This window comes from Pseudovirgaria hyperparasitica (genome assembly GCF_010093815.1).
Source record: "Pseudovirgaria hyperparasitica strain CBS 121739 unplaced genomic scaffold EJ05scaffold_1, whole genome shotgun sequence".
NCBI classification, from domain to species: Eukaryota; Fungi; Ascomycota; class Dothideomycetes; order Acrospermales; family Acrospermaceae; genus Pseudovirgaria; species Pseudovirgaria hyperparasitica.
In genome coordinates, this window is record NW_022985549.1 from 1,365,678 (window position 1) to 1,389,140 (window position 23,463).

At 49.8% G+C, this 23,463-nt stretch overlaps 10 protein-coding genes across 10 annotated transcripts in view; 7 read left to right on the forward strand and 3 right to left on the reverse strand.

Moving 5' to 3' along the window:
• Positions 1-1,344: 1,344 nt before the first annotated feature.
• EJ05DRAFT_18356 (uncharacterized protein) lies at positions 1,345-2,832 on the forward strand. Its single transcript, XM_033739611.1, has 2 exons — positions 1,345-1,716; positions 1,770-2,832. The coding sequence occupies exons 1-2, from the start codon at positions 1,612-1,614 to the stop codon at positions 2,625-2,627; spliced, it is 963 nt and encodes a 320-aa protein (XP_033605328.1). The 5' UTR covers positions 1,345-1,611; the 3' UTR covers positions 2,628-2,832.
• Positions 2,833-3,037: 205 nt separating this feature from the next.
• Positions 3,038-4,765, forward strand: EJ05DRAFT_495729 (uncharacterized protein; the record flags this gene model as incomplete). The annotated part of the gene is made up of 1 exon (XM_033746282.1): positions 3,038-4,765. One exon carries the CDS (start codon positions 3,038-3,040, stop codon positions 4,763-4,765), a length of 1,728 nt encoding a protein of 575 aa, XP_033605329.1.
• Positions 4,766-5,202: 437 nt separating this feature from the next.
• Positions 5,203-5,946, forward strand: EJ05DRAFT_495730 (uncharacterized protein; the record flags this gene model as incomplete). Its single annotated transcript, XM_033746283.1, has 3 exons — positions 5,203-5,310; positions 5,386-5,743; positions 5,837-5,946. 3 exons carry the CDS (start codon positions 5,203-5,205, stop codon positions 5,944-5,946), a joined length of 576 nt encoding a protein of 191 aa, XP_033605330.1.
• Positions 5,947-5,965: 19 nt separating this feature from the next.
• Positions 5,966-8,912, reverse strand: EJ05DRAFT_18244 (uncharacterized protein). Its single transcript, XM_033739596.1, has 3 exons — positions 8,739-8,912; positions 8,566-8,641; positions 5,966-8,512 (listed from the first exon to the last, which is right to left on the reverse strand). The coding sequence occupies exons 1-3, from the start codon at positions 8,803-8,805 to the stop codon at positions 6,148-6,150; spliced, it is 2,508 nt and encodes an 835-aa protein (XP_033605331.1). The 5' UTR covers positions 8,806-8,912; the 3' UTR covers positions 5,966-6,147.
• A 602-nt stretch (positions 8,913-9,514) lies between these two features.
• EJ05DRAFT_433078 (porphobilinogen deaminase) lies at positions 9,515-10,640 on the reverse strand (the record flags this gene model as incomplete). Its single annotated transcript, XM_033741589.1, has 2 exons — positions 9,515-10,353; positions 10,394-10,640. 2 exons carry the CDS (start codon positions 10,638-10,640, stop codon positions 9,515-9,517), a joined length of 1,086 nt encoding a protein of 361 aa, XP_033605332.1.
• Positions 10,641-10,919: 279 nt separating this feature from the next.
• Positions 10,920-12,227, forward strand: EJ05DRAFT_534349 (uncharacterized protein). The gene has a single exon (XM_033749179.1). The coding sequence runs from the start codon at positions 11,122-11,124 to the stop codon at positions 12,040-12,042; it is 921 nt and encodes a 306-aa protein (XP_033605333.1). The 5' UTR covers positions 10,920-11,121; the 3' UTR covers positions 12,043-12,227.
• A 2,980-nt stretch (positions 12,228-15,207) lies between these two features.
• On the forward strand, positions 15,208-16,784 carry EJ05DRAFT_447306 (Clavaminate synthase-like protein). Its single transcript, XM_033742267.1, has 2 exons — positions 15,208-16,515; positions 16,583-16,784. The coding sequence occupies exon 1, from the start codon at positions 15,277-15,279 to the stop codon at positions 16,345-16,347; it is 1,071 nt and encodes a 356-aa protein (XP_033605334.1). The 5' UTR covers positions 15,208-15,276; the 3' UTR covers positions 16,348-16,515; positions 16,583-16,784.
• Positions 16,785-16,815: 31 nt separating this feature from the next.
• On the forward strand, positions 16,816-20,887 carry EJ05DRAFT_534352 (uncharacterized protein). The gene is made up of 4 exons (XM_033749180.1): positions 16,816-17,032; positions 17,068-17,459; positions 17,648-17,657; positions 17,903-20,887. The coding sequence occupies exons 1-4, from the start codon at positions 16,881-16,883 to the stop codon at positions 20,718-20,720; spliced, it is 3,372 nt and encodes a 1,123-aa protein (XP_033605335.1). The 5' UTR covers positions 16,816-16,880; the 3' UTR covers positions 20,721-20,887.
• Positions 20,888-22,172: 1,285 nt separating this feature from the next.
• Positions 22,173-23,164, forward strand: EJ05DRAFT_471849 (uncharacterized protein). Its single transcript, XM_033743048.1, has 2 exons — positions 22,173-22,733; positions 22,786-23,164. The coding sequence occupies exons 1-2, from the start codon at positions 22,503-22,505 to the stop codon at positions 22,900-22,902; spliced, it is 348 nt and encodes a 115-aa protein (XP_033605336.1). The 5' UTR covers positions 22,173-22,502; the 3' UTR covers positions 22,903-23,164.
• Positions 22,995-23,463, reverse strand: part of EJ05DRAFT_18492 (uncharacterized protein) — a 1,074-nt gene continuing 605 nt past the window's right edge. Inside the window, exon 2 of the mRNA XM_033739625.1 lies at positions 22,995-23,463. This exon is cut by the window's right edge and continues 14 nt beyond it. Coding sequence (XP_033605337.1) covers positions 23,214-23,463 — 250 coding nt within the window. The 3' untranslated portion in view covers positions 22,995-23,213.

Sequence of the window (23,463 nt, forward strand, 5' to 3'; positions counted from 1 at the left end):
GTGAGTCCGGTCAGTACATTTAAGTCACGACTTCGGGTCCGACATGTGGTGAGGAGCCACAGTATGATGAGAGACGTGAGGCTGACCGCTCCCCATGCGCACATAGCATCTCTGCTTTGGAACTAGCGAAGGTCTTCGATTGGCTGGATTTTCCCTTGTCAAAGGCCGTCGATGTCTTGGTTTGAAGAAGCTTCTTGATATGTCAAACTTTAAACACCAAACACCGCAGCCAAGCCATTGCATCTTCGGTTAGTTCACATCAAGGAGGCACCAGCCCAATTTGCGACGTTCTCTCTGAGTAATTGACGTTAATATCATCCATCTTGTGCGATTATAGAGACATAGAAGCAGAGAAGGGAGTTCTGTTTCATCTCCTCCATCGGACCCGAATCACTCAATCACCCAGAGCGCGCCGTGTGCTTAGGCTGTCTTATTCGCTGTAACCAGTTTTCAGACGGATTTTCACGAGGCTCGTGCTTAGATGATGTGGTGCGTAGGAAACGCAGACTTGAGCCTGACCAACCTATAGCAAATGCTGAATGATGTTGCAACAAATCCACGGAGGCATGTCTCAAGAGAAACATGATAAGGAGACAAGGATCATGCCGCAATCGCAAACTTGACCCAACGCTTGGCATAACGCGCTAGTCTGTACGGGGCTTCTAAGATTGCAATACTAACCTATTATGGTTACGTTTTCGCAAAACACGTGACACTCAGCATCCTTCGACGCATCATCGAGCCGTCTCACCTCCTTTGCACATCGATGCAGATGTTGTATAGATATGGATCTACATCTAAAAGCCATCGGAAGTACATGATTCAAATTCCGGTGTGATGGTAAATCCAGGCAAGCCAAGCACGGGCTGCTACACATGCCGGAAACGGCGCATCAAGGTAAGCATAGCGTAGCCTTTTGCAGCCGAAACCGGTTACCACGCTGATGATTGCATGTGGCAGTGCGATGAACGTAGACCTTTCTGTTTTCGATGCGAAAAGTCCCGCCGAGTTTGCTATGGCTATCGCGGTGAGCATGATCATGTTTTCCGCTCCGAGAATGTGGTTTCCAGGGGGCATGCAACAATCCACCGACAACGGACGATGTTCGAATATGTGACTAGCATGAATGGCTTCACAGATCCCACTGCACACTCTTTCTTTCCAGTCGACCCAGAGTCTTTGGTACTGCTACATCTTTTCAGTCATGCGGAATGGAAGGAGAACAGCATTTTGTTGATTGCCAAGGACATGCGGCAGAATGCTTTACCATCATCGCCAATCACGCCCATCACAACGGCGTTTGCTTGGGTGAATGCGCCTCTGAGTCCTTACACTACTAACTCATTCGATCATGCTCGAATTAAGTATACGGAAGCAGTGGTCAAAATGCGAAAGATGCTTGAGGACCCCTCTCAAGCTTCGAACAACGAGCTTCTCTTATCTATGGTCATGCTTGCTATGCTAGAGGTAGCTATACTGTGATGAAACACACCGGGTAAACGACTTCAGACTGACGCCTTTAAGGTTGCTATCGGAAATTCTGCGCGGCCCAACGAAGGTGTTCTGACTCACCTCCGAGGGGCTGTACATTTCGTTGAGGAGACTCGAAAGATGTCTCATTTGAGAGGTGCTATGAGTCTTATAGAGGCTACAAAGAATGATGGCACTTCGGAGGCCTTCAACCCCCTGATACTAGCAGTAATGATGATACATCTGGTACGACACGTAGCTATCTGAGTTGTCCCAAATCAGTGCTAAAACCTATTCAGATATTGGCATGGATCGTCAATCCACTACCCCATGCACTACAGATGCATGCGGCCATGAAAAATTTCAGTCTTACAGCAGGACCTCTGTTACGTCTACCGACTTTCTTTGCCCGTCTGACACAGCTTGGGGTCACTACTGCAGAGGTTCACACTGAGCTCAGATCATATCGAGCAACGCAATGGGCCGGAGTCACCGACGAGAAACTTGCTCGACTATACTCAAAGTGCTGCCGGCTAGCATGCCGACTGTCGAAGGCAATCCCTCAGAATTATTGTGTTGATGAAACGTGCCCAGTGGAGAGTGAGCCTCTGAAATTTAACGACACGTGGGACAACCCGAACCAGCGAGACTGGAGTATATGGGGCCGCAGAGATTTTAGCACTGTATGCCTATACCGAATAATCGTTTGCGTCGCATCGCGTCGATGCATTGCACGTATGATGGATGCAATGTCTTTTGACGACCCAAATGCTATCTACCATATGATCGCCTTGGAGGATGCCGACAACAAAGTGAAGAACCTCCTCTCACTGGCCTGCCAAGACATTTTTGATATGGTACCACATTTCTTCGACGCATCTTGCCCACCGAGTCCCATCCCAAAGGACGCGGGCTCGGGGGATGACAATATGGCTTTCTGGGGTGTACAAAAACCAAAGATAGGCGCATACCTGCTCATGATGCCATTGAGAGCTATCATGTCCATACCGGAGCTTCCACAGGAGACCTATGACAAGGTTGTCTCGATTGCCGTCCAACTTTCCCAGGGAACAGGCATAGATTTGGAATACATAATGGTAAGATTGTGCGGAAATCTGTTTGAGGAGGATGCCCGAACAAACTGCTTTTTCACATGAAGAGCAGTAATACGGTCGGCATGGGCTGGCAAAATGTTTCCTGCTGCTCACTGCACTAGCACAGTGAAGCAGCAAATATCTATTTCGTCCTCTTATGGCATATAAGGGACACTCAGTACACCCCGTCAATGCAGGCTATGAACATCAACCCACTGAAGTTTCATCGATCGGTAACACGAAAAGCAGTTCTTCTACACCTTCCACGGTTGAACAGGGAGTTGACTACACAAGTCTTCACTACCGGGTCGTCACCTTACGTTATCAAACTGATTCACTAAACCCCAACACGCTCCCTCAGACGCATTGTTCAGCCGACCCGGCATTTCGCCACTAGCTACCTCCACTCCTTAACCTTCCCTTTACCTCTGGTTCAGGGCACAATTGCTGCACGGCATCTGTGGCACCTCAACATGGCTTCACAGGAACCTGAAAGAGATCGCTTTGCAAATCCAACTGCTATACAGGAACCTGACAAAGAGCTGTTCGCAACTCCGTCTGCAGCGCAAGAATTCCACCACTCTTTCGCTACCCCAAAGCGCAAGCTATCCAGAAAGGATGTGAACCGCGATTGGCCAATCGAGCCTAAATCTCCTCCAGATACCAGCCCAAAGCAAGCTCTCCGAGTAGAGCTACCCAACATCTCCCCATACTCACAGTCGACCGAGAGTTTTCTCGAAATGGATTCAAGCATGCTGCGTGACGATCCGCCGAACAGCGTTGTAGATGAGACGGAGACATTTCTTTGGGACTCGCCGCTACCTTCATCATCTATGATCGACGAAGACGACAAAGGGCCGCAGGACCAAGCGCAAAATCATGAATCGCATGTTGTACCTTCTTCCGTGGAGGACGAGCGCTCGAGTTCGTCAGCTCTAGTTGATTTGATCGACTTGACCGAGCACGATGACATCAACACCGATCTACTGTCGCACACAAATGAAAATTCCATCTACCATACAACGTCGTCTGATGATGAGTGCCCAGCACACATGTCCGAGGGTTACATCGAAGCAGGTTCTCCTCCAAGTACCCCAACACTCGGATCTCGCATTCTAGCACGCAGTCCAAGCAGCCGCCTAGAGACAGCTTTTCATCTACAAATACCAAGTGAGGAGTTCCTGAGCCCATTCGACCATGCAGTAAAAAGCGACAATTCAAACACTTCCCTCAGCAGCCCTGCCATCCTCGCTCCTACCCCAGCGTCTGCACATGAGCAGAAACACTCGCCATTTCCTACACAGCCTCATACTGCCAGCTTCGACTGTGAGACTGTCCGCTTAGGAAAATTCAAGAATACATCGTCGTCTATTTTGACGAAGGACATAGTTGAATCAGAGGAACATCAGTTGAAGAGAAAGATCAGTCAGGTTGACAAACCTATCGAGCATTCGCCCGTGAAGATGCTGCGCAAGGACTCAGACATGAGTGAACTTCATCTTGATATTGACCTTGCACTTTCACCTCCCTCTCGCATGTCTAAGATTGTCAAATGGCTTACCAAATTTATTTTCACTATGACCGGAACTCTTCTTGTCAGTTTCTCAGGCTGGCTCATCGATCAAGTCAGGTTGAGCGATAATAGGCCAAACGTTTATGGATACGTCATCTTGAGCTCCATATTCTTCCTGGGGTACAAGCTTATACTTTACGGTAGGCCGTCTGATGAGGTGGGCGCACCCACGGGTGGTGATACGTTCGAGGGACTGGCGCGACAGGTTGACAAAGAGTTGGAAGACAAACTTCAAGACAGTGCGAAGACCCAGATGAGCAATGAATATGTTAAGATCAATGCGAAGGAAGCGCAAGGACGAGTCGGAAAGCAAGTAGTCAAGTCTAAAGAGAAGCACAATGGACCGAAGAAGCCTACAGCATCCGAGCCGAAGCGTTCCACGAAAGGTGGCCTGCCTAAAGACTCTCTAGATTCAGGTCACAAGTGTAGCGCTGCATTGTCCGACAGGGGTACGCGTAGCAAAGATCAGACTTGCAAAAGCCAACCTACAGGAGTCAAACCTGCGAAGAAGAACGTTACCCGAACGATCGAGGACGAGGAGGAAAACCTTGATGATCAGCTCGAATGGGCGTATAACATGCGAAAGGAAAAAAACGCCCTTAGGGCACGAGCGGCTGTTAAGGATTAGCGTAACTGACGGAAGGTTGTTGGCCAACACAATCCGTCGTGATTGCCTACATAAAGGAGCGACTACATCTACGCATGCTAATCGCTATCCATTCAATTGAGCTATTTGAGAAGGAAGGAATAGTAGGAAACTGTACACTATAAATGCTTAATGAAAGCTCTACTCGAGGATGATTGTAATGCTACAATATGAAGTATTGACTGACCGGAATATGCGAGGTTCCAACTCACAATGATGCTGGTCACATCAATACTGACTGTTCCATCGAAATCCACCTCCGTTTCCGGCAAACATAGAGAACCTCGGCTATACTAAATACCCAACTCGGGAAAAGATGTCCAATCAACAAACCACATCAGTTCATCACGTAATTGTTCTGCTATTATTATGTTCTTGACCATGTTACAGGAGTATCAAAGTGTACAAAGTATCCCAACATGTCGGACTTCGCCAACGGCGCCATCGGCTTTGACGTCAGCATCGCAGACCCGGTCGCGCGGATTCAAAGCTTCATCGACAAATGGCATCAAGCAAAGGACTACAACGTATGGCTACCCATCTATAACTTCTTACCCTCATGTCTGTCTCAGACGATTGCCTTGCACATCTAACACGCCCAGGGCTTCGACGCCGCCTTGATGCGTCACATTCGCATCATTTCCACCTCTCTATCCCCTTCTTCTTCTTCATCCAGTCCTGGCGTTGATGACATGTCCTATCCTGCAACAGTTGCCACAGCAAAATTCACTCTCCTCACCATCCCTGCTCTCTGTAACCCCATGAGTCGCATGCATGGTGGCGCCGTCGCTCTGCTCGTCGACATGGCAACCACAATGACGACGGCAGTGATCAGCAAGGAGGGATGGTGGGAATTCGGCGGGGTGAGTAGGAAGTTGGCAGTCACTTACTTGCGGCCAATTCTGGGGGATGCAGAGATCACGATTCTGTGCGAGTTGAGGAGTGTGGGAAAGCGGTTGAGTGCGTACAGCCCTTTCTTTTCCCTCTTTGGTCGTGGCTAGGAAGGGTATATGTATGATGGCCCGCGAGGCGTGTGGACGCTGACTTGTCCAGCGTTTTGTCAATGTCTCATCGAAGACGAGCAGGGAAATCTGTTAGCGGTTGGCGAGCATGATAAAAGCGCGTTGAGCACGTCGGATCCAAGCCGCAAAAGCAAGATGTGACAAATTGCTATCACAGAGTGCTGGCTGGTGAGGGGACCGCAAAGGTTGGGGGTCTCTGCCCAACTCGCGCGCTGGTTGAGGCCCATAGAGTCATACGTAATCGTAGTTCAACCCATAATTTGGGGTAGAAATCTAGTAAGACTTGATAGGCAGTGGTATCGGAAAATGACGTCGCTATATAGATGTTAACAAAAAGACAGTTCAAGTCTTATCCTCTCTAGCTACTTCCACAAAGCTTTCGCTTCCTTCTCTTGCCCACACATGAATTCCAGGTCCAGTGCCATTTTCATACCACTCTCCTCCCCCATATCCGGGCCAGCCGGTATACCCACCAACTGCTCCCCTCATATATGGCACAACCTCCTCGCCAATCCTCATCTTTAGTGTGCCCACCTTGCGCAGCCACTCCCAAGTACTTACATAAGCATGCGCCCGTGCATGAAAGTTGCCCGGCGCGCGCGTCTGCTCCTGTGCCACAGCAGCATTCCGTCCGAGCGAGGTGTTGTTCAGAAGACATCGCATGGTAAACGCAAAGGGGCGATTGGAGAATATTACCGGGAGCGAGAAAATGGCAAGGAGCGTGTAGAGCACGAGAAGAACAATGCCGGGAATGGCATAGACAGCGTGAAAAGACAAACGAGGAGCGCGGACTTGGACATACGTCTGGTGTGTCAAAGAATCCTGGCCGATCTCCTCCATCGACGGATGCATTTTGGTCCCTACCGTCACACTCGCCATGATGTCGGTCCATACCAAGCTTAGTATATCAGCACTGCCCTCGGCGGTCTTGCTCATCTCCGCCCACTTGCTTCGTAAAGCAAGACAATGTAGGCCCGAGTAATTTGGCAGCCACATCTGGTCCGTGGCAAATGCGGATGTGAGAACTTGGGTCAGAACACCTCGCGGTGCGATTGTGCCTGCTAACATGTCTTTGAGGTTGACATCTGCGCGCCCGGAGCCTGTCGCAGTCATTTGCCAGCGTGCGGGCGAAGATGGTGGGAGGAGGAATGTCGGTGCACGAACATATGTATAGCCTGGTGTGTCTGCTTCCGCAGGCGAGACGAGGCCCCATAAGGGGGTTGATAGCGCTGACTCTTTGCCCGGAGAACGCCAGTCTTCAGTTGCCCAAAGAGGATACTCGGATTCGCTGGCATAAGATTTGTCTCTAAGCGCCGTGACTTTAGTGTTATCCAGGGATGGGGTAGCAGAGGAATTGTGGGTGTAAGAGATGGTCTTGACAGAGGCGCGGACGGTGCCTGCGCAGATGCGGATGCTAGTTTTCCACCGAGAGCCCGCTTCTTCCTCAAGTACAGATCCGGAGTCGATGCGATACGGTGAACTGAGGAAGTAGCTGCATGCCATAGTGGGCGTGCCGTCGAAGGTGCTTTGGTCGCTGGCGCCGCCAGTGCAAAAATGCTGGAGCTGGGTGAGGAGGTAGGCGGCGTATTGGTACGGATATTGCTCAGCGATATCAAGTCGGCCAGTTGGTGTGTTTAATGAACCATCTGTATTCATGGTTACTATAGGTAAGCCATACCAAGACACGTCTAGACTGGTGCTTGTCGGCTTAAGAGGGAATAGCAGGGTGCTGAGACTGCTGTTCATGGCTTGGAGGTCGAGGGGATATCGTCCGCTGGTTGTTGGATCTGTGATGTTGAATATCATACTAAGCAGTTTGTTTTGAACTTGGGCAACTTCGGTCGCGCGTGTTTGAACGTCCAAACTCTCGATACCTTGGGAGATGGACTTCAAATCCCCAGACCACATGTTCGAAAAGCCACCGTCATCGACGAGTTCCACATCGGTCAACGGAAAATCATCAGGGTCATCCCCAGGTTGAAGGGTCATTTCGAAAGACAGGTTTGTACTGGCACAAGACAGATCTGGTGCTACCCAGAGAATGTCTTCCTCCCAAGTAGCTGACACCTCTGGAGCCGAGTGATTGCGATATCCGATCCCGCCGTGCTCCATATCCACGACGTTGCCTTCAATGAGCATAGTGCCATAGCCAAGCGGAATAAGATTGTTGACCTGTCGGTATAAGCCAGACACATAAGGTTGATTGGAGTCGATATTTGCGGAGAAGGATCGTTTCCAAAATCTGTACTGGAGATCGAAGATGCTAGCCACGGTCGACACTTTTGAGTAGCTTGTGAAGAATCTCCAGATATCCTGCGGAATATCTGCTGTGGAGGGCTGGACCTGTAGGACCCCCCCTCTCACAGAAACGGTAACATTTGGACCATCGATTGCCGCTCCAGGGCAAACCTGAGTTGGAGATCCACAATCCCGGGAGAGCGGTTTTTCTGGTCGGTGTTGAGTGGCTTTGCCGAACGACGTTACATCGCGAAGATAGCTAAATTCGACTGTTTGATTTCCAACGATCTGGACTTCTTCATGAAAGCCCAGAGGTGTGACAATACCGGCAACCAGAGTGAGTAAACTAAGAAGTCCACCGGTGAAGACCATGCTCGTGACGCGCCTTTCCACATTCCTTACTGCAGCAGAGTCTGTGCGAAGTAGCGACGGCCATGACGAAGAATGCAGCTGGCGAGCTATGACAGACCTGCAAGATCCTCAGTACATGGATGGAGCATCTGGAGCAGACGGAGTACTGACCATGTCGCAGCCGAGGCCTCTTTATTATGATATCTGAGGAGGAACAGGCCTACCAGTAGAGGAATCGTATATGTGGCTAGTACAAGAGTCAAATACGGTCCAGTTAAGCTTGAGTGCGCCTCATCCGCCAAATGGCTTGCTCCTCGTATTTTTCAGTAGTCGAAAATACTCACCAATTTGTGTGCCAAGAGCAAGTAAACCAGACGCCTGCCCAACACTCAGTGAGCGTATATTGTCCATAAAGTCATAATCTCATCAAAATACGGCGCACAGCTCAATCATGCGTGCTGACTGTGAAGATCCAGCGAAGAGAATTGCAGAGAAAAGAAGAAAAGGGCGCCGCAATTGAGCAATGTCAAAGCTTTCCCTATACATGACGGAGGCCAATCCTGGCCCCCATACGAGCAGTTGAACAATGCATTTTCGCCCCAATGAGCTTTGCGAGAGACAGCCACTACGATAATTTAGTGTCTATTTCTGGCGAACTTGTATGGATTTGCGTTTCAGAGGTGAGGAAAGGGGACATTGAACAAAGACGTTGCTCTGAACCCTGCACCTTGTCGGGGGTTGCAACATCATTGACAGATGGTTGGTAGTCACGAATATGATAGGATAGCTGCATCTGTTGTGCCGTGCCTCAGGCTGAATACGGGGTTGACTGGACAGCCTGCAACAAGAGGAGGGGTGATTACGATGAGATGAGTGAGCTGCAAGGAATAGCGTCCATCCATCTAGTGGTACAACGACTCTATAAAAGATCCCACTACAGAAGAGATGATGTTGTAGTGCTGAACGGCTCGAGGGGACTTTGAGGGATATTATGTGTATGTACAGCGTGCTTAATGTCAGTAGGTAACATAGAATTCTCTACATATATGTTACCTTGACGCATTACCTCGCTGGACTATCTTTGGGTATTCTTAACCTCATAGCTGACGGAGATACGAGCCTAAGCACCGCCTTGCTCCTCTATAATGCGCCTGTTTAGGACGATCTTTTGTAAAATCTTATCAGCACCTTTTTCGACCAAGAGCCTCGCGGCCTCAATCCCGAACTCCTCCGCATCATGATTCGTTGCAACCTTCTTTGTCAGCTGGATTTCCGCAGACTCCTCGCCCTCTAGGCCCACCACAATCGCCTTCATTGTTAGATCGTCCGTGAATCGACTCTCTCCCTGCACCGCAGCCCCGGCGTGATCATAGTCGGCTGCAGGCTGGACACCGGTTGCAACGCCATCTTTGACCTTTCGCCAACTCGTTTCCACCCCGATGGGTACACTACACCCACCCTCTAGTGTCCTCATCAAGCTGCGCTCCGCGAGGCACGCCTTGGTGGTCCATGGACACTGTATCTTCTCTAGTAATTTCTGAGTCGCTATGTCCTCGCTTTTAATCTCAATCCCGATCGCGCCTTGGCCAACTGCATGTAGTACATTGCCTTCGTCCGGGTTGCTACTCAGGTTACTCGAGATCCGGTTTCCCAAACCCAGCCGAAGTATACCGGCAGCAGCCAGGATGATGGCCGCGTATTCTGAGTCTGGCGCATCGAGTTTGGCGAGTCGTGTACCGACGTTACCGCGCAGGTTGGCGAATTTGAGGTGCTTATAGCGCAGCTTGAGTTGTGCAGAACGACGGAGGGAGGATGTACCAATGACAGAACCTTCAGGAAGGGTGGCGAGGGTCTTGTGAGTTTCAGCGTATTTTGGGTGAATTATTACGGCGTCACGGGCGTCCGCGCGAGGGAGGATCGCGCCAATTTTCATGTTTTGGGGGAGCTGGGTGGGCATGTCTATACTGATTGTTAGAGTGTGCTCAAGCTGTGAGTAGACTAGGTGCAATCTTGCCCTTCAGAGAGTGAACAATGAGGTCCAGCTTTCCCTGGTCGAGGAGGACTTCGAGCTCATGTGTCCACAAGTTCTTTGCGTTCATTTCATGCAGCGCCGTCTTCTTGTCCGCGTCGCCGAGATTGGTGTCGATAGCCACGGTCTCATATGTCCGACCTGGCCATGCTTCACGCAGGGCACGCTCCGTAATTGTTGTTTGCATTCGTGCTAATGCTGACCGCCGGGTGCCCATTCGAATTGCATCGGGGACCCCAGCAGTCGGCACTGAGGGTGTCTCTGTGGCCGTGGCGGCCATTGTGAAGATTTGGTAGATCAATTAATGCCGGAAAGCGCAATGAAGGACGAAGGAACCTTGGAGACTAGACAGTTGAGAAGGATGGAGAAATTATATATTGTGAAGTCCTCAGATGGACAGCAACATAAGTCGAACATGATGCATTTGCGCCACTTCAACCAACCGCGGGGCAGTCGTTCAGCCTCCCCGCTGTGGCTATTTGGAAGTAGATTGATTGTTGGCCTGAGAATTAAGGCACTAAGCCTACTGCTCGGCTTCCGCTCACGGCTCACAGGGACCTCGGCTAGCCTTGATGTTAGCGATCCAACCTTTATGCTCAAACTCATGCCAGGGCTAATTATGCCCTGAAATTCGCGTCTACAAACGCTGGACACTTATATCATCATACCGGGACCTCTCATCCGTTTAAGCCGCGAAAATGGCATCCTTTCCTCCAGCTTCCAACCTCAAGAAGCTGCAATCTCTCATCCATGCGCACACTGTATCCTCCCTCAACACAACCGACACTCTCCTCCTCCGAGCCTCTAAGCTCTTCTCTACCCCGGCCGGCATTGACAGTGCGCTCCTCACGCTCCAATACACCCTGAAGTTTGCCTCGAAGCGGCTTCAAGCCCGCCTTGAATCCCAACTCGCTGCGCTCGCCGAGAGCATCGCGTCGAAAGCCGAAGGCGCTCTACTGCCAGGCGAGACCATCGTAGCGGAAGTCCCCAGTCCGCCCGGCGCAAAGCGCATCGCGAAGCTGAGTGAGGGCGCGGGCAATCTGAGTGCAAAGATAAGCGATGTGCGGATGTTTATGAGACTATGGGGCTTGTTGGGCATGTACGCATGGGCTCGAAGCACCTATGCGGCGCCGCCGAAGGATACTATTTTGAAAGCGATTGCATGGGGGCAGATCACCGTGATGACCGCTTTCCAGTTCCTCGAGAACGCTGTTTATCTCGCTAGTCAGGGCGTATTGAATGGTGAGGGCTGGCTGGGCGAGGCAGGGGCGCGGAGAAAGGGAGACTGGATGGTCAAGTCGTGTCAGTGCTGGGTTGCGTATATCGGTTTAGACTTTGTGAGATTGGGATATGAGTGGTATAAAGAAAGGAATGGGTTGAATGAGGAGGTTGTGAGTGGTAATGTAGAGAAAGAGAAGGAATTCAAGATGGCGGCGCTGCAGCGCACGAAGGATAGGAATGCGTTATGGTGGAGGCAATTTGTGAAGCAAGCAGCATACTCGCCGATGGCGCTGCATTATAGTGTTACAACACCGCTGATATCGGATACTACGATTGGATGGACTGGTATGATTGCGGGAATCTCAGGGTTGATGCATTTGTGGAGGCAGACAGCATGAATGGAGGGGCAACATTAATCCGCAACATGAGCAGCCATCGAATAGTGTCCTCTCTGTGTTTGTCTTGCTGGCTTACTAGCAATTCTTGTGGTGAAATCGCAATGTATCTTACTTTCGTATATATTGCCTTCTCTTTGGCGATGAGACATTCGAATCAAGGCACTGCGCCCTTGCTCCATGACTATGTTCCTGACAGAAGTTTACTCCTCACCGGATGGTGCTATTCTGTGTACTTGCACTCCGTATCCAAGTCAGTCAGCAAGTCACTGCCGGATATCGGCCTCTGATTAACGCCGTCTCCGCCTATGCCACTGAGTCTGGATAATTGATATGCACCCAACCAAGACTAAGATTGGCCCTCACAGTCAACGTCTGTTCTCGAGCCACTTGTCAGCTTCGTCCCAGGTACCTTTGTCCTTGACGAGATCTCCCGCAACCTTGACGCCGGCATAGACCTAAGAATACGTTAGTGGTAGTCTCAGGCAAGTGTATTGCTAACTTACGGCATCCCAAAGATGGAAGGCAGTATTCAGGTCGCCTAGCAAGTCTTGACACTGTGGGAACCAATATTGTTTGGCGTTGGCTTTAACGTCGAGCTTAGCATCGTCTGAGGTGGGATCTTCGCTCCCAGAGAGCTCATCCAAGTAGGATTTGACCGCAACACCGAGTGCGCAATCATTAGGAAGGAGGAATGGGAGCCTATCAATTCAGTCGGACATTCAGCCATAGCGGAAGCGTCTAGGACTTACTCTAAGCCAAGATCAGTCAATTCATCGAAACCTCGGTCAGCGTCTCCATTCAGAAGCAGTGTCACTAAGGAGACCTCGGCTAGGTCTCTTAGGCTCGAGCGGAGAGTTGATATTATAGAGTGATATCCTAGCAGGTTGCGACTCAGCGGGCCGGTGAATCCAATCGCATTGTGTTGCAACTTGCCAAGACAAGCGATGCGTGATACTAGAGATACAAACTCCTTATCCTTATCTGAGATAAAGGTCAGTATGAGTCGGACACTCGAAATTTCCGTTGGTGAATGCCATACCGTTACCGCGACCTGGTCCCCCACTGTAGTCAAACATTTTCGCCGTGTTTAAAAGGTTCATGCGTAAGAGCTCCACAGCCAGCACCGCAGCTTCTTCGAGCTCAGGTTCACCAGAAAGTTCTTTGAGAATTGCGTGGAGGACTTTTCCCCAGCGGGTCAATTGGTGTTTGTTATCGATATATTCCCTCATGTGCAAGAACCTCCACACTGCATTATCAAGAATCTCCTCCTTGGTGTTTAGACGAGCGAGATCTTTCGGGTCCATCCCTTTAGGTGTGATGGTGCTTTGTGCGAAGTCGGCGTCGTTCAGACTCTTGATAGCGAAGGAAAGAACCCCGGAACCCTTTGCTCGGTCAGCCAATGCTATATGTGTATCGAGATTGGGTTACAAACTTTGTGTTTTGTTGTCTGGCTCTGAATGGAATCCTTCCTAACATTCCACGAACCAATCAATGGACGGGGATCTGACCATTCTTTCACATTTAGCGATTTTTCATGATTTTGGTTGAACCAGGTTGTCAGGACAACGTCTTTGTGTTGATAGACTCGATGGAGTGAGTAGGTGAGGAGGGACAATGCGGCAGTGCGAATCGGCAGTAGTTGCTCACGAACTAGCCGACGGTAGTACTCTGACGTGCCATTGTCGACCGGCGGAAGTTCGATGATTTGTCCTGAGGTGCGCCAGGTCAGGACTCGGGGTGAGATGACGCCTCTTGAGAGATAGAAATATAGCTCGTCTGGAAGCCGTTGTCCAAGGATTTCATGCATATCACCGGGCGCCTGTTCAACGTCGAATGATTCGATAGTTCCTTCTCTTGTGAGTACAATGTGGTGCTTGATAGCAAGCCTACTCTTGCGATAGTTGTCAACGTATCCCAGCCTCTGTATTTGAGGATCCTCCTGGTAGTTCATGCAAACAGATATGCCGGTGCGTCCCGCACTCTGCATCATGTCTAGTGCGCCCTTGATTTTGAGTTGTTTACGGCTCTCGAGGAGGGGGAAGGTTGGTAGTATGGAGGTTCCAGATAGCAAGCAAGCGTCTACAAACATATCAGGCGTTATGCTGCCAAGGTCTTGGATGCATCGATGTCTTCGGATCAGAGTGACACGTCCTTCTTCGAAGTCGAATCCAGTAATGACCTTGTCCACGTCGAACAGGAGGACTTCGGAGGAGCCAGCAATCGCTTGGATAGTGTCACTCATGCGCGAGCTGAGGTAGGCAAGCTATGCATTGTCAGACTATACTACAGCTCTCGCACGTCAATCTGCTGACCTGTGCGCACGCGCTGTACGGTGCGATCTGAAAGCGGACGTTCTGTTCGCGTAGTATGGACTGGAAGTACTTTAAGAGATCCAGGACAGTGACTGTGTCTGAGAAATGTTAGTCCTTTTATGTAGTAAAGAGGCGTCGGGGTCGCAGCGTATACTTGACTTCCTAAACATATCTACAGCCTTCTCAGCCTGATGGGCATCGTAGAGTTTCCATGCCTCTTCATTCACGCGTGCCGACTCTTCGGCCTTTCGAAAGAGCTCATCTTTGTTTTTTGCGCCCACATCCAGGCCAGGAAAGACGAAGAATGGTGTTATGCCGGCATTAGCGAAGCGCTGGAGATCCTCGTGTAATTGTCTCTTCATACCAAAGGGTAGTCCCCCGACGGCTGGCAGTAATGGCTCTCGACATTGTGGGTCATCTAGTACGCGGGTCTTGAGGTAATCTGCGGCTTCGATCGCAATTGTGCAGCCCTTCAAATCATCGAGAGAGCTATGCTCCAGCAGATCAACAGTCCACTCTTGGAAATCGCGTATCATCCTGGGCAAATCCACCTGTGGTGACAACAGGCACCGCTAGACAATCGAATAGGGATCGTTCCGCGACCAATGAGAGTTCCTTTCGTGGCGAAGTGTGTGTTAGAGAGGGAAGTGTGGTAGGATGCTGCGTGTTTCTGGGATCGTGTGTTGCTGTGAGTGTCACCCACTTTTATAAAGCTCAAGCTCCCACTCCACAAAAGTAATACCTGAGCTTAGGTACCTACACCCCTCCAGGCCTGCTAACCGTATTGGGAGTTAGCGCCCAGACCTTCCTCCACGGGCATGTATGACCCATCCATGCATCCATGTCTCTACGCCCGGGCAGTTCATGTCTTCTGCCCAAAGTTAAATAGATCAATCATCACGCACATCATTGTTACCGAAAGATGCCTGCGAGTACAACCAAAAACGCTGCTCAGATACCTGTCATCGATATTTCTACCGTAAACGATAGAACTGCAAGCGCTCTACTGGATGCTGCAGCGACGTTTGGCTTCGTGTTTGTAAAATACAATGGTACATCCATCACGCCACAGGCTGTTGATGACATGTTTGACACGGCGCGGACGTTCTTCAACTCTCCTGTCGATGTAAAGAAGCTAGCCACAATCAACAGCAATAGTTCCCACAAAAACCGAGGGTGGCTTTCGATGCATACAGAAAACCTCGACCCGGCAAGAAACAAACGCGGGGACTTCAAAGAGGCCTTCAACCTTGGAGAGTTCGTTAACGGCAAAGCAGACCAACCTCTACCTCCACCTTTGGCGAGGGAGGAGAGCCGTATTGGTCAATTTGCAGACCAATGCCATGAGCTCTGTAATCAGATCTTACGTTTGTTCGCCAGAGCTCTCGACATACCCAGAGACGAGGGCGGTGAGACCTGGTTCTCGCAACGACATGATCGAAGTAAAGGACCTTCCGGAAGTGTGCTTCGGCTGCTCTACTACCCAGCGTATGGAGGAGATGCTACGTCCGAAGACATACGTGCTGGTGCTCACAGCGACTATGGTTCTATCACGCTGCTGTTCCGTCTACCTGGTCAACCGGGATTGGAGATCCTTACACCGTCTAATGATTGGTCTGCTGTACCTCTGAATCCTCTCAATGACAAGGACTTGCCCGTTCTCGTGAATATCGGAGACTTGCTATCCTACTGGACGAATGGTCTACTCAAATCTACAGTACATCGTGTCGTCTTTCCGACACCATCCGTAGACCCGGGCAATGATGCAGCTGGCGAAGATCGTTATTCAATAGCATACTTCTGTCACCCTGAAGATGATGCAAGACTTGTACCGGTGCCTAGCAAGAGAGTTCAGCTGAGGCATGAGCTTATCAAGAGGGAAGGTGTCGGGTTCGGAGGGGGCGCTGGCGCGCCTGGGGAAGACGGAAATGTCCTCACTGCAAGGGGACATCTTGACAGACGACTCAAGGCTACGTATGGAATGAAAGGGTGATGGCTGGCAGGATTTGAGTTATTAGCCTCATACGATGACTATCTTGATCGTTTATTACACACTATCTGGAGCATGTGAAGCGGTGTAGTAAGATAGCCTGTTCCACAGGCAAAGTATTCCGTAAGTTGCTAAGATGTGGCACGGAATAGTAATGGTTGATTGGAATTGGTAAGCACGTACAATTGATTGGAAGTATCAGCTATAGTCAGGCTTGCTAATCCCGAGGTTTGATTAGAAAACTTAACAGCATTCATGGCGTTAGCAACTGTGCCTCAGGCAACAAGAATGATATCCGGTTATTCCGCTCCACGAATAGCCAATCAGCATGCATGACATCACAAGCACATAATATCTCATATGTATAAGGTGTATGGCTGAGCCGCGGACCACGGGCGTCCGGGACCTAAACTTGGAAGTGTATGACGAATCGACGAATGTATATATATATATATATAACGAGTCGAAACTGTCCAGCACTGTCCTCATGCCAGTCTGCACTACCTCCTTTACCCTGACCAATCATCACAGTCAATATGACTTCCGCATCTGCATCTGAAGCCGCAAAGAGAGGAGGCTCATACTTTCCTCTGGGAGGAGAGTCGCTTCCTGACGGACAAGCCACGGCGACATGTTACTGCGGGGACGTCCAACTTGCCTTTGTAAACTCAGACTCCCGTCAGCTGCTGTATGCATCATCAAATTGTTGATAGCTGACTATAGTGTGCAGCCCGTCGAAGGCGAAGGCTTTGTTGACTCATTTCTTTGTAACTGTACCGATTGTCGCAAAGTCACAGCTTCGTGTTTCGCGTCCAACTTCATTATCGCAGACACACATCTCATGCATACGCGTGGGCACGAAAAGCTCGCCAAATTCACCATGAACAAGACTATCGATACAGGCAATGCCATGACCAATGTGTGGTGCCAAACCTGTGGCACCCTCATGTATCGTGTAAGTAGTGGATTTCCCGGGAAAAGCATTCTCCGACTCGGAACCGTGGACGACTTTAACCTTGTGGAGACGAAGCTGAAACCGAGGGTGGAGCAGTTCGTCAAGGATCGCGTTGGCTGGTCGAGTGGAGGTGCTCAGGGAGGTGTCCAGCAAGAACAAGGTAACTTTTACGACAGCCGGAAGAGTTAGTGATGGCCACGACAGAATCCACAGACGATGGGTGATTGAAGTTGACTGGTGTGTAGAGAAGACGACCGGGAGCAAGACGTCTGCGCGGATCTAAACAAAGGACCGTATCTACCAGGAGCCACCGTCCAATCGTAGCTCCGAGAGCTATATGATGCCTAGGTATTCATAGGTATCCATATAGTTGGAATATGATATGCCTGCATAGAGCGGCCCGTTTGAAATCGAATATCTGCAGGACAATTAGTATACCTAGTAGTGACACGACGTTGGGCCAATACCGGCGTCGCAGGAGGTCACTGTCAACATGTCACTCTCATGATGCACCCGCCACACCCCACCTGCACAGCCACCACAGCTGCACCAAAGTTTACTTCCATCAATTCACACATCCACGGAAGTCTGACCTTGACACAGACCTCTTAAATCTCCGCCCACACCTACCACCCTCATTGCCGCATTTTCAACATGCTCCTCTTCCTCTCCACATCATCCTGCAAGGCGTCGTCGCCTCCGGATCTTCGACTCGGACATGTGGCTCATTCTCGCCCTCGTCCTTTCCGCTCTTCCCTCCGCATACACGTCTGCAGCTAGTGCCGCGTCCGAAATGCCTCGAGGTGACCACAGCCAGTCGAGCATAGTTGCTGCTGCAGGCGACAAGTTCGTAATTCCAGGATGGCAGCTCCAATCCTCTCGAAATGCTACTGATACTCCTGAGCATATTTCGAGACCAGGTTTCGACACTTCTACATGGCTGAATGTGTCCCCAAGAACTACAGTCTTTGCGGGCTTTCTCGAAAATCGCGTCTATCATGATACCGACCTCTTCTTTTCGGACAACCTCAACAAGACCGTCGACTACTCCAGATACAATGTGCCGTTCTATTACCGTTATGAGTTCCATGTCGAGACGCAGTCTAGCCAACGATACTTCCTCCAGACCCACGGCATAACTTCGCGAGCCCAAATCCATCTCAATGGTGGAATGCTAGCCGATGAGTACACACAGGTGGGCGCATATGGAGGCTCTAAGTACGACATCACAGAACACCTGCTAAAGGACAATTGCTTGCTCATTACTGCCTTTCCCACAAACTATCTTCGCGACTTTGCATTGGGCTTTATAGACTGGAACCCTTACCCTCCCGACAATGGCACTGGTGTCTGGCGCGATATTGAGATTTACCAGACCGGCAAGGTATCCTTGTCGACCCTGCGAGTTGCTACAGACTTCGCTCCTGATAATCCCACGACAGTAGACCCCGCTTCCGTCAACATCGAGATTGTCACCGATGTTACAAATCATTGTGACAATGTCGTTAGTACTGTCCTCACTGCCGAAGTTCGGGACTTCCCCTACAGAGACGACTCACTCGTAACCACCAAATCAACCACTGTGACTCTACAGCCTGGAGAGCAAAAATCAGTTCGCGTACCACTTACCCTTGAAAAACCCAAGATATGGTGGCCAAGTGGTTGGGGCTCCCAGCATCTCTACATAGCATCGCTTTCTGCCACTATCTCGAATCAGACCACCGACATCGCCCCTCCTGTCCGATTCGGTATCCGGAACGTCGTTTCCCGCGTCAATGCTCACAATGACACCTCATTCACTGTTAACGGCCACCCATTCTTCGTACTTGGTGCCGGCTATACTCCCGACCTATTCTCCCGCTTCTCTCAGTCCGAATTGTATGTCCAATTCCAACGCGTCCTCGATATGGGCCTAAACACAATCCGGCTAGAAGGCAAGCAATCTCATCCTGACCTCTACTCCCTTGCCGACTATATTGGTCTCATGGTGTTACCTGGGTGGGAATGCTGCGATAAATGGGAGGGCTGGACGTATAATGACGAAGCAAACGGCGAGAAGTGGGTTGATGCTGATTACACTACCGCAAATGTATCGATGCGCCATGAGGCCGCCATGATGCAGACACATCCAAGCGTTCTTGGGTTCCTCGTCGGCAGCGACTATTGGCCCGACGATCGCGCAACATCCATCTACGTCGACGCCTTAAAAGCATTTGATTGGCAAAACCCCATTATTGCAAGTGCTGCGAAACGTGGGTACCCGGAGCTACTCGGCCCAAGTGGTATGAAGATGGAAGGCCCCTACGACTGGGTGCCGCCAAACTACTGGGCTTCCGACAAATCCGGCGCCGCATTCGGGTTTGGATCGGAACTGGGAGCCGGTGTCGGTACGCCTGACATCGCATCGCTTCGGAAATTCCTCTCTGAAGAAGACCTGCGAGATCTATGGACGGCACCTGAGAAAGGACTGTATCATATGTCGACAAATGTATCGCAGTTCTATACGCGTAAAATCTATAACAACGCCCTATACGCGCGCTACGGAGCTCCTTCGTCGCTAGAAGACTATCTACTGAAGGTAGGGATCATGGACTACGAAGCGACGCGCGCCCAGTTCGAAGCCTATAGCATGCGGAAATCAGCTGACCACCCGGCGACCGGCTTGATATACTGGATGTTGAACAACGCCTGGCCGAGCTTGCATTGGCAGCTGTTCGACTACTATCTCAAGCCAACTGCAGCATACTATGGGGTCAAGAATGCCCTGAGAATGGAGAATGCCGCATTCGATTACGGCGATGGGAGCGTGTGGGTGTATAGCCACCTGCCGTTCACCTCAGGGACACGAAGTGTCGCTGTGGACGTTATTGACCTGAAAGGAAATGAGCTTGCACACCATGAGAAAAAATTTGACCTGTTGGCGAACAGAGCGCAGCAAGTCATTGAGCACCTGAACATACCTACTGATGCTGGTGTCGTCGCCCTCAGAATTATCATGAAGAATGAAGACGACAGAGTCTTGAGTCGCAGCGTTTACACACTCCCTCCTTCTCCAGACGCTCTCGATTGGGATGCTTCGACGTGGTATCACACGCCCGTCTCGAAATACGCCGATTTGACATGCCTCTTCCACATGGGTCAGTCAAAGATTGCTCTCAAATCTCTCGGTTCATCGTATAATAATATATCTGGGGAGGCTACCTGGGAAGTCAATAACACAGCGAAAGTCCCGGCATTCTTCATTAAGTTTAACATCGTAGATGGGAGTGGTAAAGATGTTAGTAGTGCAGTGTGGGAAGATAACTTTGTAACATTATGGCCAGGGGAGAGTATAAACGTCAATGTAAGGTGGAGGGGAGCGGACCGGGTGAGTGTCATGGTGGAGGGATTGAATATAGACAGGGTAGAGCTGGAAATCTAGATGGTGTTACTGGGTTTAACGTATCACGATAATCAAACAGACTAAAAAGCCGTCACTGTCATTGTTATTTCTTTATCCCATCATACCAGATGGATAGCGTTCACACGCGCCCAATATTCACAACCTGAAACTCCAATCATAACGTATCGTATAAGCATTCAAATCACATCTCGAGATCTGTGTCCAAGCAAAGCCTTGGGAGTCAAGTACCGAATACTTATTCCCAATCCCTGTTTCGATACTTTAACATAGCTCTCTTGAAAGACCACTTATCGATGCATTGTCTTAGTGTGATTGTGATCTGTATGCGCCCGATGAGGCTTTAAGAGCTCCTGTAAATGATAGATTTTGAGCACGTTTTTCCAGCCACTTGTTTCTGCAACACTGCTTGAGATTCAATAGGCTTTACGAGTATACAAAGAAGCACTCACGAGAAGCTTCAATGGGAAAGGTCGAGATTGACTAGAACAACGTCGTAGGCGCTTTATTGAGGTTGCTCACTGATCGGCTGCTCCTATTTATTATGGAGCCATGTCCATAGGGTTTGGGACGATGCACTGTGTCGAGAACGATAAGGGCCACACCGTATGATCAAGTACATTCCTTTCAAGCCTGTTAATTCCTCTAGCGGTTTTGATTGTTTGTATGTGAATACCTCCACTCATTAGCTCGAATGAGAGATATGAGCTTATAGCTCTACACATCTAGTTCAACCCTTTCTGTCCGAAGTATCTCTTTCATCTCATCGTACAGCTTCGAATTCGGAACCATCCATCTTCTACCTCCACGGAAAGTCTTTCTCCGCAGCCTATTGACGTAAGGGATTAGTGGCTGGTAATACGGTGTAAAGAGCCTCTTTGTATCGTTTATGTCAATCCTTCTCGGCACCATGAGTACCAGCCTTTAGCGTAGCTAGTTTTAGGTCGTTTTCATAGTTCCAGCAGTCATACTCTGTTGCTCCTATAGTATTATTACCCGGCCCGTCATAGTGAATGCATAACCAGAACAACACCCAGAAGAACGACTCTCTAGGTCGTGCATGTAAGAATGTTGTTCATCGTCTAGAAGCACGCCGATTACCATGAACGCTCGAGTACCGGTCTTCCCTCGTGCTCCTGAAGACTTCTCCCGCTGCTCCTTGATGGCAAGATTGAGATCGATCAAGATTGCGGGCCAGGAGAGGCTGCCATGCTCCTCATTCACCATAAGATTATTTGGCGAGATATCACATTGTATAGTATACCGACCTGTGCGTGTAGATCGTAAGGAAAAGTACAGATAACTAGGAATATGTTGGATTTTTGAGCAAGTGAGAATAATTAATAATGATAAGAATCGTAGCCGGGCAGCTTCAGGGCTGAACTAAGACCCTTTACGTGGAGAACGCCAAGGCGCTAAGGCGCTATCTCAGTAGGCTTAGACTCTGCGGAGGTGCAGATGAGGCCTCCCGTAGTATCTTTATAATTACTAGACGCTTAAGAAATCCTCGGCTTCTAGCACTTAGTTCTGCCACTCGTGTCAATTATCTAGAACATCCTGTAGCTTGTATATAAGCCAACCAACGAAACCTTTCGTATACAACTTACACGCCATACCTACTATAGAACGGGCCTGGTCACTCTCATTCAAGGCTTTCGGCTCAGCTTTTCAGAATTTAACGATTTCCTCGAAGCAAACGACCTACCGCCGTTAGAAGACGGTTATCCTCCATTCAAAGAAGAGGCAGAGGATATCGCTAAGCTCTTTAGAGCTAAGGGAATTAGTTGCGAGGTGAAGATTTTCATGCCGTACGTGGCCGGATATGACCGTTCACACAACTTATTCATTTGCTGCAATTGGCTCCATGTCCTTGCCTCAAGAGACATTAAGGACGCGTTACGAAAGCCAGTGCCGCCCGCTTTTGGAGAGCTGTGCAAGTCCCTTCAGCCGAAGTCAAATGTCTCGGTACATATCGTATATAACGATGAGGATGACTTCTCATATATTCCAGAAGAGCTGGCCAAGCGCTACATGGTATACTCCCCAAGCCATAAGCTGATATATATCACTAGCTGACTTGGATCAGGTACCGATTCAGTGTGGGATGTGCGAGGTGGGTTTCGATTCCTGGGACGATCGGATGCGACATCGCCGGGACGAGCATAAAATAAGCGAAGAGTATAATCCACTCCCTGATTGCTAGAGTATAGACAAATTCAGCGTCATGGAGATAGCTTCCATAATGTAACGCCGTTCTATACAATAGCAACTCGTTCCAACGAGCTGCGATAACATCGTAAGGGCCAAACAGGAAAACGACAAAAGTGTATTCAGCTCATCTAGTGTAGCAACAACTAAACGAATGATATACATTGGTGTGCAATGCATGATTTCTCGGAAACAAATTACCACTACATCCTTATCTGTGCTTGGCCCAATATTATATTTCCATAAACTTCCCAATGAATGTAATGTAAAGCGTGGCTCCCTCTTTAGACCTCGCCACGTGCCATCTTATCCATTGCTTGCACGAAAGCCCAAATCATGCGGTCTTCCGAGGCTGCAGCTCTGAAGCCAGGGTCTAGGACTATTGCTGGAAAGGGTGCTTTTCCTGGCGTTTGTTGGTTTGTTCCAAACACTAACCGCGGTTGTTGTCGGTACGGCTCCGTAGAGGCCTGAGGAAATGCCTGTAAGGCGGCGGCTAAAGACGAAGGGGTAGCAGGGCCTACAGTGGACCCTGCAACAGAGGGCTGTTCTGTGCGTT

Bases quoted from the DNA above. Each gene is read 5' to 3' on its own strand.
- EJ05DRAFT_18356 (XM_033739611.1), top strand. From the start codon at position 1,612: ATGTCTCATTTGAGAGGTGCTATGAGTCTTATAGAGGCTACAAAGAAT. The intron at 1,717-1,769 runs GTACGACACGTA...AAACCTATTCAG, and splicing joins CAGTAATGATGATACATCTG to ATATTGGCATGGATCGTCAA.
- EJ05DRAFT_18244 (XM_033739596.1), bottom strand. From the start codon at position 8,805: ATGGACAATATACGCTCACTGAGTGTTGGGCAGGCGTCTGGTTTACTT. The intron at 8,642-8,738 runs GTGAGTATTTTC...CTCTTGTACTAG, and splicing joins TGCTCTTGGCACACAAATTG to CCACATATACGATTCCTCTA. The intron at 8,513-8,565 runs GTCAGTACTCCG...AGGATCTTGCAG, and splicing joins GAGGCCTCGGCTGCGACATG to GTCTGTCATAGCTCGCCAGC.
- EJ05DRAFT_534349 (XM_033749179.1), top strand. From the start codon at position 11,122: ATGGCATCCTTTCCTCCAGCTTCCAACCTCAAGAAGCTGCAATCTCTC.
- EJ05DRAFT_447306 (XM_033742267.1), top strand. From the start codon at position 15,277: ATGCCTGCGAGTACAACCAAAAACGCTGCTCAGATACCTGTCATCGAT.
- EJ05DRAFT_534352 (XM_033749180.1), top strand. From the start codon at position 16,881: ATGACTTCCGCATCTGCATCTGAAGCCGCAAAGAGAGGAGGCTCATAC. The intron at 17,033-17,067 runs GTATGCATCATC...AGCTGACTATAG, and splicing joins TCAGACTCCCGTCAGCTGCT to TGTGCAGCCCGTCGAAGGCG.
- EJ05DRAFT_471849 (XM_033743048.1), top strand. From the start codon at position 22,503: ATGCCGTACGTGGCCGGATATGACCGTTCACACAACTTATTCATTTGC. The intron at 22,734-22,785 runs GTATACTCCCCA...GACTTGGATCAG, and splicing joins AGCTGGCCAAGCGCTACATG to GTACCGATTCAGTGTGGGAT.